Source organism: Danio aesculapii, chromosome 16 (assembly GCF_903798145.1).
Source record: "Danio aesculapii chromosome 16, fDanAes4.1, whole genome shotgun sequence".
Classification (NCBI taxonomy): domain Eukaryota; kingdom Metazoa; phylum Chordata; class Actinopteri; order Cypriniformes; family Danionidae; genus Danio; species Danio aesculapii.
The window spans coordinates 51,705,808-51,719,907 of record NC_079450.1 but is presented as its reverse complement, the minus strand read 5'-3'; the positions used below and the strand labels follow the sequence as shown (position 1 = coordinate 51,719,907).

Here is a 14,100-nt window from a genome sequence, read left to right as displayed (position 1 = left end):
CCACTACGATATTATATTTTAAACTTTAGTTTGTGTGTAATGTAGCTGCATGAACATGAACAACTTTAAATGTAATATGTAAAATGAGACATTGGCCTTTAAAGAGTTGGCTTAGCGAAGTCTACAGTGAACGAAGTTTGGAGACTAAAAAAAATACATCTGGGTTTATGAGGTCGCAATGCTGTCGTAGACATCTTTCTGCACATCAATTTGTTTATTTATTTATTAGGATGACCAGTGTGTGAGTAAATTAACAGGAAAAGTTATTTTTGGTGAACTTTCCCTTTAACCTCTAATACCTGTATCACTTTTTTTGCACTTTATGGTGTAAAGTCCTTTTTCAGAATTTGTTTCAGTGTATTTTTCCTTGATTTACTCTTTAATTTAACAAGCTAGCTCGCCCTTTATATTATTGTTTCTGTTATTATTATTATCATCATCATCATCATCATCATCATCATCATCATCATCATCATCATGTCCTCTAACTTCCTATATTCTGTTTATAACATGCATTTTCTTTTTATGCTCACTGTGTTATGCTGACTGTCTACATTTTAATTTTTTGTTTTCACATCATTTAAAACATAAAAAAACACACAATAAAAAGATAAAAACAATAAACAAATAACAAACAAATAAAAAACTAATAAAAACAAACCAATAAAGAACAAACGAACAAGCAAAAACAAACAAATAAAAATAAAATAAAAACAAATAAATAAAAACAAACATGCATATAAACAGTTGAAGTCAGAATTATTAGCCCCCCGTTGAATTTTTTTTAACTTTTTTTAAATATTTCCCAAATTTTTAACAGAGCAAGCAAATGTTCACAGTATGTCTAATAATATTTATTTCGGCTTGAATAAAAGCAGTTTTTAATTATTTTAAAATTATTAGCTCCTTTAAGCTAATTTGTTTTTCGAAAGCCTGCAGAACAAATGGTCATTCTACAATAACTTGCCTAATTACCATAATCTGCCTACTTAACCTAATTAACCTAGTTAAGCCTTTAAATGTCACTTTAAGCTGTATAGAAGTGTCTTGAAAAATATCTAGTCAAATATTATTTACTGTCATCATGACAAAGATAAAATAAACGAGCTATTAAGACTGTTTAGAAATGTAAAAAAAAAAAGTAAATAATTATAATAATATTATATATATATATATATATATATATATATATATATATATAAATTCACCTTCTGTTCTAGCTGTTTCTCTTCTGTCTGCTCTGTGCAGGAGTGCTGTGATGGTGTGACCCTCTTCAACGTCTTCCCGAAGGTAATCTGGACTGATAACAGGTGGCTGAATAAAAGTAAAATCGTTATTTTTTATATAGACACACTTCATTTAGTGATTAGATACTGTGACAATAAATACACATGAGTTTATATCTATAGGATGTCTACAGGACCGTTTTACCTTTATGTTTAAGCTGTAGGAATCTCCATCTGGAGTGCCCTTCTTTGAGGAGCAAAATGGAAATGCAGAGCGGACACTTGAACCACTTGTTTGTCTGTAGGAAAAAAGCACAACACATTTTGATGAACAACAAGGAAATTGGCTTATATTAGTGCAAATGTAAACATATTAAAAAAATGTAACTCTATATTTTAATAACCACTCATGATAGTATTAACTCAAAACAAACTGATCAAGTACAATTAAAAACATAAGCATTCAACCATTATGCTGTACAATAATCTCTCAAAAATAGGCATCCATAAACATGAAAATATACACAATACAGATGCAAAGCAATGAGAAGACATAAAACACTCAACAGGTTTACAAATTCATACAGTGCTCAGCATGAATGAGTACACCCCTCACAGATCTCACTTTTAAATTATTATTTCTACAGGATGCTTCACATAAATATATTTGTGCATATATAGTTGAACTCAAAAGTATTCACCCTCCTGTGAATTATTTTTCGTTTTCAAATACTTCCCAAATGATGTTTTACAGCTGATCGATCGGCTAGTTTGTCTATAAGCTGACATACAAGCAATCCACTGATGAATTGCAGCTTTAAAATGCTCCAGTGTCCCTGTATCTGTGGTTACACTCAGTAAACAGTGGTGAGTTTGGTGAACTGATGACCTTCACGGCCAATCACAGACATTTCTGTTGAGCAGGTGAACAACGGCAAATCAGCGATGTTTAAAAACGCGCTCAACAGCGCTCAAATGTTAGCAGGAAATGGACGTTTTTAAAATATCAGTAGCGATTGGTATCGAATTCCAGTATTATGACAACCCTACTGAGAAATGGATATAATATTAATACTGAAAAGGGGGTGTACTCATTTATGCTGAGCACTGTACTTGTAGTGGGATAATACTGACTTATGAACAAACAGCACAGAAATAGACATATCTCACCTGGAGAAACTGTTGCTATAGGTAAAAGGAGCTTCTGGTTTTTGAGCACAGTCAGTGTCACTGGTCTCGTTTTCAGGGATGGACAGAGGCACCATGGGAACTCTTTCAGCCTGTAGGAAGGAACAGAAGTTAGAAGAAATAATTACACTTTCTGAGTCAGTTTCAGGAAGTTGTTCCTCATATCATAGAGTTTAGATTCTCTGTCCGAGCCCAGACTTGACCTGATATTTCCTGCCGCTATCTTCGGATATGAGCCGTGATCATGCATTTGTGTTTTTTTCAGTCATTACTTAATTAGCCTAATTGGGTGGAGAGCTATAGACAAATCTATAATGAAAGCATTCAATTACTTTTGTACTGTTTGTGCTTATTTAAGACAAAATTATTTGTGTTTAAATAATAAAAGACACCAGGACGGACACGTTTACATATTATTAAGTGTATTTGTCCGTTCAAAAACACACCCAAATCCCAAATTATCTACTTTCGGACTGACCAATCGGTTTCAAGCCAAAATAAAGCGAAACCATAGAGAACTAGATCACATTTAAGATCAGCTCTTTGATGCTACTTTCACTTTTCATAGAAAGATATGGGTAATGCTTAAACAGGATGATGGTCAGCCTTAAATGTCCTCTTTTGTCACTTCTTCAAGCATAGCCCTAAGAGCAAGGTAAGCTAAATGTAAACTAATTTCTGTCGTTCAAAACAAACAACTCAAAATTGTAGCTGAGAACGTTTGTTATAACATCCCACGTTTTAAAAAATAGTCAGGTTTACATCAGGCTTGAGGGCCCAGAGATGGGTTGCAGCTGAAAGGGCATCCGCTGCATAAAACATATGCTGAATAAGTTGGCGGTTCATTCTGCTGTGGCGACCCCAGATTAATAAAGGGACTAAACCGAAAAGAAAATGAATGAATAAATGAAAATCAGGCTCGAGCTTAATTACAGTTAACGTGTCAGAACGGGTTGAGCTGAGACACAAGGTGCACAGGCTCGGGTAGGGTCGGGTTTAATTTTTTGGGCTCGATCTAAGCTCTATCATATCGTACCATGGCTGTTCTTCTGTGCTGGTACATGGGCACGTTCTCCTCTTGAGGACTGAACTTCTGATCACTGCTGAAACAAAAAAAAGTATGTTAATGTTGTCAGTTCTTTCACATTATATCAAGAATTTATGCTCACCAAGGCAAAGGCAATACAATAAAAAATAAATAGACAACACTAATGATCCATTAACTAAGTATGAATTATCTTGTAAAGCATTGATTAATCATAGTTCAACATTTACTAATGCTTTATTAAAATACAAAGCTGTTCTTGTTAACATTAGTTAACGCATCCTGAGTTATTTAACTTAAATAAAAGCTAACAAAGATATAATAAATGTATTATTAATTGTTTGTTCATGTTGTAAATACATTAACTAATGGACCATTGTTTTAAAGTGTTACCAATAGTGCTACTAAAATTGCAAAAATGTACTGTTTTCTATTGTAATATAATATTAATATTATATTAATATTAATTATATATAATATTAATAATAATATTTAAAAAAACACTTTACAATAAGGTTCTATTAGTTAGTGGTGGTTACTGTTTACTAACATGAATAATCATGTTAAATATATCATGTAAAAATGAAAATACAGTCATTGATTGTTAGCTATTGTTAACTCAGTGTACACTAACTAATGTTAGCAAGCACAACTTCAGATTTTTGTGAAAGCATTTATTTAAAACACAAACATTTCTAAGAAGATCTGGATACAATAAGCAAAGACCACACATTATCATACTCAAACCTTCTAGACATGATTCACTATTAAGTTATTATTATTGTCCATTTTAAACATTTACTTTGCCATTTGAGCAGAATTGTTAAACTATGACATGAGTCAAATAAAAATATAACATTTCTTTTTTATAAATGGCCTCCAGGAAAATTTTCATTTTGTCTTGTGTTGCATGAGTGTGTGTTTTGCAATAGGCAGAAATACATTATATGCTTCAAAATTATTCATATTTTAATGCCAAAAACATTTGAATATAAAGCTCATGCTCCAAGAAGATCAATTTCCTACAGAAAATATATATGAAAACCCAATTTTTGAAAAGTAATATTGATTGCTAAGCATTTATTTTGGATCGCTTTTAAAGTGAGATTTTCTCAATATTTTGAAGTTTTTTAATCCTCAGATGCCAAATTTTCAATCATTTTAATAAAAAGCTCATTAAACTTAATAATTTGAATACAAAGCTCAAGCTCCATAAAGATATTATATAAATTTCCAACTGAAAATGTAATCAAAGCTTAATTTTTTGATAATATACATTGCTAAACATTTAAATTAGATCACTTTGGGTGAGGTGATTTCCTCAATATTTTGATTTATTTTTAACCCTCAGATTCCAGATTTCTAAACATTTGTATCTCAACTAAATATTGAATTCAATCCCAACAAACAATACATCAGTGGAAAGCTTATTTATTCAGCTTTCAGGCAATGTAACCCTTAAAAGTACCCTTAAAACAGTACCCATAAAAGAATGTGCCCTTATGAGGATTATAAAGTAAATATGATTATGATATAATTTATTATGCAGCCCATATAATAGCTATATATTAATATGAACATTTACATATTCACTATGCTGCTTAATTTAGGGTCATGGTCAACAAAATTATGAGTTATAGCATTTATGTTCACATAAACAAATCATACCTGTGGAGAAACGTGCTGCTGGGCTTCAGTTCACACGTCCCATCTGATCTTCTGGAGCCTTGTGTGTGGTCCAGTGTAGATACTAGAGATGATTAACAGAACGTTTAAGATACCACTGATTCACTGAAAGCAGTAGCATACATTACAGAGTATGAAAAACTATTATTATTTACTATTACTTATTTTGATCAAATAATGGGTTAAATAAAAAAAAAATAAAAAAATCAATAAATAAATAAATAAAATAATAATAATAATAATAATAATAATAATAATAATAATAATAATAATAATAATAATAATAATAATAATAAAACTACAACATTCTTCTTCAGATGGTGGTATTTTAGTGTATTGTTCATATTGACTACCCTTTCGTGATGTTAGTGGCTGTTTTGGCCCCACTGATTTCCACTAGGGTGGGCAATATGGCCTTTTTACAAAATCCTCTTTTTTTCACGTTTTACGATTTAAATCGAGTTAAAAGGTTATTAACCTATCTAACCTTATCATAATTCTAATTAACTATAGGATATAAAAATGCTGAAGAAAAAAAGCTGCCTTTTAAAGATCAAATTTCACAAGCTCTGTTTATAATTGCATACAATACTTTAATAATAATAATAAATGTAAAATATAAATTAAACCAGAAAGTAAACTCATATGATTGTTAAAAAGGAGACCTTTTTTAAGATTATTTATTTTATCAGTTCTTTTCTATGAACATGCATTCAGAGAAGGGCTGGGCGATAAATCGATTTTATTGATCAACTTGGGTGTGAAGTTCAAATCAATTAGTTTGAATGAAAATCGGTTTTCACCCTAACATGTGACGCTCCCGTCTGGGCTCCCGTAGTTCCCCCACACAACATGCAGCCAGCAGATGAAGAACTCAGAGAAGGTAAAGTTGAAAAAATAAAAAACAGACGCAAACAAACAAACAAGCCAAAAAAAAAAAAAAAAACCTGTATAATTCATGGCTCAGCATTTGAACTTGCGTGCCACACCATGTATTTCATAGGGTAAGATGTAATGGATGATACAATTAATGAAGAAGATGCGCATATGACAGGAACTGTTATCGATCTAATGTAGGAACTCAACGTTGGTGTTTCCAAATAAATCACGTGACGCAGCCGCAAAGACGCTCATTACTGTAAAAATCAACACTCACTCAGTGCACTAGACTAATCTACCAGATGCAGAGACCCCACTGAAACAACAGCAGCAAAATGCAACCCACTAGCCTAATGTGTGTCATTAATATGAACTGATATAACACAAGATTAAAATCAACCTCTGAATGTATGTTTATAGAAAAGAACAAATAAACTTAATCATCTTGAAAAAGCTGCCTTTAACAATCATAAGAGTTTACTTTCACTGTAATTGTAAAAAATGGTTTAATTTATACTATTATTTTCTTCTGGTTCATGACAAAATAATACAAACACATATTACAAATGATCACTTGTAGGCATACTAAATGTAAAGCCAGGATATATGCTGTGGTTACTATGGAAAAAAAATACAATAAAGAAAACCTGTTGAGTAATTTTAAATTGTGTTACAAGACATCGACACATAAGACCTAAAGTCTGGGATACATACAGGGACCCCTGCTTTGTCCTTATTATGTCATTTGTAAAGTAAACCTTCATACGAAGCTGTTTTAGTTATTAAATTGATCCATTCTTTTAACTCTGGAATTTAGGGGGTTTTCCAGTTTTTTTAAGATATATTATTCTTCTTCTTATTATTATTATTATTATTATTAAAGTCTTATGACAGATTTTTTTTCTTCAGCATTTTTATCCTATAATTAATTATGAAAAGGATATACAAGTTAATAACAAATTATAATTTTTTTCACACAAAAAAAGATCTTTTAAAAGTCCATATTGCCCAACCCTAACTCAGTTCATACAAATGACTCGCATTAGGCTAGTGGGTAGCATTTTATTGCTTTTATTTGTGTAGGGTCTCTGCATTTATTGATTTTTACAGTAATTACTTCTTTGCGGCTGCATTACATAACTTATCCGGAAACGGCACTGTTGGATTCCTACATTAGATTGGTAACAGTTCCTGTCATATGCGTGTCTTCTTCATTATTGTCTTCTCCATTACTTCTCACCATAAGAAATGCATAGTGTGGCGCACAATTCAAAAGGCATTTCAAATGCAGTGAATTTGTGACTGCGAGCCCTGAATTAGGCCTTTTTTTTGGCTTGTGTGTTTGTGCGTCTGTTTTTATTTTTTTCATTTCAAAGAGCGCAACATTTCTCCGGGTTCTTCATCTGCTCGCTGCCATGTTGTTTATGTGTGTCTATGGCAAATGCGGAGGGAACCCAGTGAGAAGAGTCACGTGTTAGGGTCAAAACCAATTTTCATTCAAACAAATTGATGGTTACTTCACAAAAATCACAGTTTATTCCCATTAATTTCCATGTATTCACCCTGAAATCCCTTATATTCCGGTTAATTCCCTTGAAAAGTTTCTAGACTTGAAATTCCTGGAATTTTGCAACCCTACTCAAAATCAGCATAAAAGCAGTTGATAGAGTATGTAAACTGACCTGATATGTTCTCCTTATCTTCATGCGAGAGAAGCTGGCGTTTCCCGGTCTTCAGATTGCGCACTGCAGCCTCTAGAATGTGTCTGGGCTTAGCATTCATTTCAAATGCCTTCTGAAGAATCAGAGTGCATTTCTTCATGTTGCCTGTGGAGAAAATTAGAAAAACTGATGATCATGTGTTCTTGAGTAAACATTTCTGTAAGAGGCAACTATAACTTAGAAACTATAGATCAGCTTACCTTGCAAAAGCTCAAACTGAGCATAAGCGACGTGAACAAAGGCAAAATCTTTGCAGTGGGACCTCGCTATATCGAAACTAGTCTGCGCATCATTTACATCCTGGATGCTGTTGAAAATAAAAGATTACATTAAAAAATACATAAAAACATTATAAAATCATTTAAAAAATAAACAAACATTATGATGGATATATTGAAGGACAGAAGGACGGATATATGGAAGGATGGATATTTGAAGGATGGACGGATGAATGGGTATTTGAATGTTGGATGGATATATTGAAGGATGGATGGATGAATGCATGGACATTTTAAAGGATGGATGGATAAATGAATAGACATTGAAGGATGGTTGGATATATTGAAGGATGGATGGATGTCTATATTGAAGGATGGATGGATGTCTATATTGAAGGATGGATGGATATTGAAGGATAGATGGATGGACGGATACATTTAAGGATAAATGATGGATATATTGAAGGATGGATGGATGGCTATACTGATGATGGATGGATATATTGATATATTTATGGATAGATGAATGGATATACTGAAGGATGGATGAATGGACGAATATACTGAAGGACGGATGGATGGATATATTGAAGGACGGATGGATGGATAGATATATTGAAGGATGGATGGATATATTGAAGGATGAATGGGTGGATGGACATATTGAAGGATGGATGGACATATTGAAGGATGGATGAATGCATGGACATATTTAGGGATGATGGATAAATGAATAGACATTGGAGGATGGTTGGATATATTGAAGGATGGATGGATATTGGAGGATGGACGGATGGCTATATTGACGGATGGATGGATGTCTATGTTGAAGGATGGATGAATATTGAAGAATAGATGGATGGACGGATACATTTAAGGATGGATGATGGATTTATTGAAGGATGGATGGATGGCTATACTGATGATGGATGGATATTGATATATTTATGGATAGATGAATGGATATACTGAAGGATGGATGAATGGATGAATATACTGAAGGATGGATGAATGGATATATTGAAGGATGGATTGATGGATGGATATATATATTGAAGGATGGATGGATATATTGAAGGATGGATGGGTGGATGGATATATTAAAGATGGATGGATATTGGAGGATGGACGGATGGATGGATATATTGAAGAATTGATGGATGGAGGATGGATATATTAAAGGATGGATGGATATTGAAGGATAGACGGAGAGATGGATATATTGAGGGATGGATGGATGAATAAATTAACATATTGAAGGATGGATGGATGAATGAATGGACATTGAAGGATGGATGGACATATTGAAGGATGGATGGATGGATAGATAGAATTATTGAAGGATGGATGGATATATTGAAGGATGGATGGATGTTGTTTCTAAATAAATAAACAACCAAACATACATACAAACATATAAATAAACAAAAAGTACAATTAACAACATTATGTCAACATTACGTCATGACTTCCCAGTTCAAATTTTGATAAAAACTTAAAACACTGCCGGGAATGCATTATCAAAACATCAATCAACGTGCTCGAGGTATAAAAATTTTGTTTAGATGTCTTTAATAAGTCAGATGGTCCAAACGAGAGATGGTCAAAATGTGTATTAATTCTACATGTTATAGTACAGAAAAAAAAAGCTGAATAACACTTTATACACTTAAGAATGGTAACAGATGTTATAAATGATTGCAAAAGCAAGTCAAACAGGAAATGGAAGTGACTTACGCTTTTAATTCTGCAAATCTGACCAGCATCTTGGCGTAGCTCTCGTTCTGACTGTACTTGCCCAATGGCATACTGGAAAAGACCCTCGTGTAGCTGTCCATGAGCTTGCTGAGCAGGCTGGGGTCTGCTTGAGGATTGCCTTTCTTCTCCAGATTGCTCAGAAATGTCCGGCAGGTGTCCGGTGAGTTTGAGCTAATTGCCTGATTTATATAATCTGTGTCATCTGTATGGAAGAAAAACTTGCTTGACTTTTCTACTTGCGAAGGATTATTTAATCGATTATTTATTGTCACATCAGCAATTTATGGTTATTTCATGTCAATACTTTACAATCAGACATCATTTCTTGGTACATCATAAATAAATGTCCAGGAATTCTGAAAATATACTGATTAATAAATTGATTACCTTCATTGAACAATTGCTTCATCATTGCCAATTTTTGGCACAGCATGGCAATCTGCATCTGCCGCTCTGTGCTCTCTTCTTCATCCATCTCTACAAACTGTAACACAAAACACACATCAAGACAAGTTCAAAAAGAAGACGCCAGAAATTAAAACTGAGTAATATGAAAATATATTTTGTATGAACAAAATGTTAAAAATATATTCAATAAAGCATATATTTAAAATGTATTTCAAAATATATATTGTTTTAAATTGTGCAATGTTGTTTATTTAGTGGTGTCGTGAAATACATCGTTTAATAACCATGGTGGTGTTTAGTTCATCCGTTTTGATCTTTCTCCTCAGCTACAGGGATAACTGATTTAAAAGAGACAATATATGAGATTAAAAAATAATAGGGTCAGCGTCAATACCCTAGTGGTTTTGTGCATTATATAGGGCCTGGGCGATATGGCAAATATGCTCTCGATCTCGATAATTATTTTCCATATTGAACGATAATGATTTATATTTCGATACTAGTTGTTCATGCTTCCAGATTTAAAAGAGCCCCCCAACAATAATTGAAGCCACAAAAATTTGAGGGTCCATTAAATGGTAAACGTTTTGAGACGATAAATTTTCAGTGGCCAAACATTCGGTATATCTTTAATATCAACACATTTTTAGACTCCCATTGTAAATTCCCATTTTTGCTGTGTGATTAGCTCTTAGATCAATATAGAGTAAAAAAAAAAGTCCAGAGCTTATCACTGTTATTGATGTACATTTTTTTAATCGCGATTTGATGGATAGATAGATAAATAGATGGATGGATGGATGGATGGATGGATGGATGGATGGAATGATAGACAGACAGACAGACAGACAGACAGACAGACAGAACAATGGATGGATGGATGGATGGATAAATAGAACAACAGACAGACAGATAGATAGAACAACAGACAGATAGATAGAACAACAGACAGACAGACAGACAGACAGACAGATAGATAGATAGAACAACAGACAGACAGACAGACAGACAGACAGACAGACAGACAGACAGACAGACAGATAGATAGATAGATAGATAGATAGATAGATAGATAGATAGATAGATAGATAGATAGATAGATAGATAGATAGATAGATAGAACAACAATCTTGTGAAATTACATTCATATCGCAATATATAAATTGCAGGAAAACTAAATATCGCAATGTCAGTTTTTTCATGTCAGGAATAATAGATTGCAATGCTTTTTCCAGTATTGTGCAGCCCTGTTTACATGCATCTAAACAGTCCGCTTTTTTATATTTCTAATAACTTTTGTGAGAACAAAATGTCAAAATATATGTGGAGAAAATGTTACATCTTCATTTAAGCATAATAGATGCATTTATTTAAATATCAGACCAAACTGTTACTATTATTTGTATTAAACAGTTGTCAAGCTTGTAAGCCCCAGTATGAATGAATAATTATGAACGTTGTTGTGCTTCTAATTAAACTGGATACATTAACATCTTGGAGGACTTTTAATTGAGGTAAAGTTGTTTTTATATTGAGTGACAACTTGTGACATGCTCCCTATATTGTTTACCATGGTATTTTGAAAATTGGGTCTGAAATCACATGCAAGTATAACTTCAAAAGAACATCAACACTATTTATTTGACTGTGTGAACAATGTTGTACTTTGACAGTCACTGGCAGCTAATTTGATTTCACCGTTTAACATTTCCAAAGAATACTTTTCTGAAATTATATTAAGGAGAAAGTCTAAATGTGTGTGAATATGAAACCAGATTTACCTCAATTAAAGAATAGAGGTAAAGTTGGTTTTATATTCGGAAATTATGCTTAATAATATAATTTCAGGAAAGTATTCTTTGCAAATTCTAAATTGGGAAATCATATTAGCAGCCAATGACTATCAAAGTACAACATTGTTCACAGTCAATTAGATAGTGTTAATGTTATTTAGAAGTCATACTTGCATGCTAATTCCGATCGAATATTCAAAGTAACATGGTAAACAATATAGAGACTGCTAAATGAACGAATGTGCGGATATTAAACCAACTTTACCTCTATTCTTTAAGATAATTACACAAAGCCAAAACACTCATGTCTCTTTCAAGTATAGGCATTCGGATGACATCACACAGTAAGACTAGAATAAAACATCCGTCATCCTATATATGGGGCTCTTTCGGTTTCTGAACTGATTAATAAAACGCATTAGTAAGCCATGAAACACATCAGATTTGTTGTTTATCATCAATATATTTCACTTGCAATCATTGTGAACAGCACAAAAAACCCACTTTGGTGTTTACAAACGTTAGCTATCCGACTAGCTAACGTTAACTCGGTTTACAGCAGGTCATTTCTCGTTGACAATCGTGTTTTATTATCGAGCGAGTGTCTACTAAGCGCTGAACTGCACCTTTTACATCCCAAGCAATATTATAAAGAGTTTAACAGCATACTTACATTGAGACGAAGAAGTGCGGCGAATTTGACTGCTTGAATGTTTTGTTTCAACAGCCCTATTCAAAATTCGCCACTTCCCAAAAGCGCGCGCTCCTACTGGTCAGTTTGTATTTCACGTGACCACCTCGCATTCAGGAAGGGCGGGGCTTGGCGTAATGTCATACTTTCATTCTTCCCTCGATATGGTGATTGGTTTGGAAAACAGCGTATTTGAGGTCTATAACAAGATGTTTCAGTGGTTAGCAGTCTCCTCATAGCAAGAAGGTCGCTGGTTCGAGACCTAGCTGGGTCAGTGGGCATTTCTGTGTGGAGTTTGCATGTTCTCCCCGTCTTGGCGTGGGTTTCCTCCGGGATCTTCGGTTTCCCCCACAGTCGACATACACTATAGGTGAATTGAATAAGCTAAACTGGCTGTAGTGTATGAGTGTGTATGGGTGTTTCCCAATACTGGGTTGCAGCTGGAAGGGCATCCGCTGTGTAAAACATATGCTGGATAAGTTGGCGGTTCATTCCACTGTGGCGACCCATGATGGATAAAGGTACTAAGCTGAAGAAAAACGAACGAATGAATGTTATCATGTAAAAAATGTACTACAATATTTTAGACTAGTTGCATATAATGCTTTTGTGTACGTTTTTCATCGTGGATTTTTTGTAGAGATGTGCTGAAGAGATACTTTATAAATACAAAATATTAAGTAAATTTACAGATGTGTGGAATTTACATTATGAAAGGTTATATTTGAAGGTCAATATTATGTTTAAAGGAACACAAAGGTTTTTCAAACTTGACTATAATAAATATGACATATGACCACTTGGAATCTGCACGAATTTAAGCCCATCGAGTCTATTTTATACTTGTGTAAATGTGTGTAAATTTATATTTATTCAGTTTTTAAATTAATTTCAGTAATAATATTGACTAATATGAAAGTGTTCATTTGGTTTGTTTACAATACTGTTTGTATAGTGATATTTTCTCTCTTTTAGTAGATATATTATTTGATAGGCTTGTTTTGTTTTCCAAATAAGTGGATCTAGATGGATTTGCATTGCAAACATTGAATATAAGTTAAAAAAAATAATAATAATAATAATAATTATATATATATATATATATTCAGTTTTTAGTTACGAAATGTTTAACAAAATTCTCAGCAGAAATAGCAAAAAATGGCCACAGATTCTGTCTGGCCCTACATATGACATGAAAATGACAAGAAAACTAATCATATTGATAAAAAAAAATTATATAAGGTTGATTTAACAGTACCATGAATCATAAAAATTATGTAAATAAACATTAATAGAGCTAAATATATATATATATATGTATATATATATATATATATATAAATATATATACATACATACATACATGCATAATATGTACATACCCTATACCGTAAATATATAATATTTAGCTTTATTAATGTTTATTTACATCATTTTTATGATTCATAGTACTGTTAAATCAATATATATATATATATATATACACA

General features: G+C 32.8%; 1 protein-coding gene across 3 annotated transcripts in view; it reads right to left on the bottom strand.

The window, feature by feature from the left end:
- Positions 1-12,671, bottom strand: part of ttk (ttk protein kinase) — a 33,000-nt gene extending 20,329 nt beyond the window's left edge. For 2 of the 3 annotated variants that reach the window (XM_056476187.1, XM_056476189.1), the window contains exons 1-10: positions 12,596-12,671; positions 10,109-10,205; positions 9,701-9,923; positions 7,946-8,052; positions 7,707-7,850; positions 5,128-5,209; positions 3,451-3,517; positions 2,397-2,506; positions 1,432-1,525; positions 1,209-1,314 (exon numbers count right to left, since the gene is read on the bottom strand). In XM_056476187.1, coding sequence (XP_056332162.1) covers positions 1,209-1,314; positions 1,432-1,525; positions 2,397-2,506; positions 3,451-3,517; positions 5,128-5,209; positions 7,707-7,850; positions 7,946-8,052; positions 9,701-9,923; positions 10,109-10,196 — 1,021 coding nt within the window. In that variant the 5' untranslated portion in view covers positions 10,197-10,205; positions 12,596-12,671. The remainder of the gene's footprint in view (positions 1-1,208; positions 1,315-1,431; positions 1,526-2,396; positions 2,507-3,450; positions 3,518-5,127; positions 5,210-7,706; positions 7,851-7,945; positions 8,053-9,700; positions 9,924-10,108; positions 10,206-12,595) is intronic. The other variant, XM_056476188.1, reaches the window with a different exon arrangement.
- Positions 12,672-14,100: the final 1,429 nt, after the last annotated feature.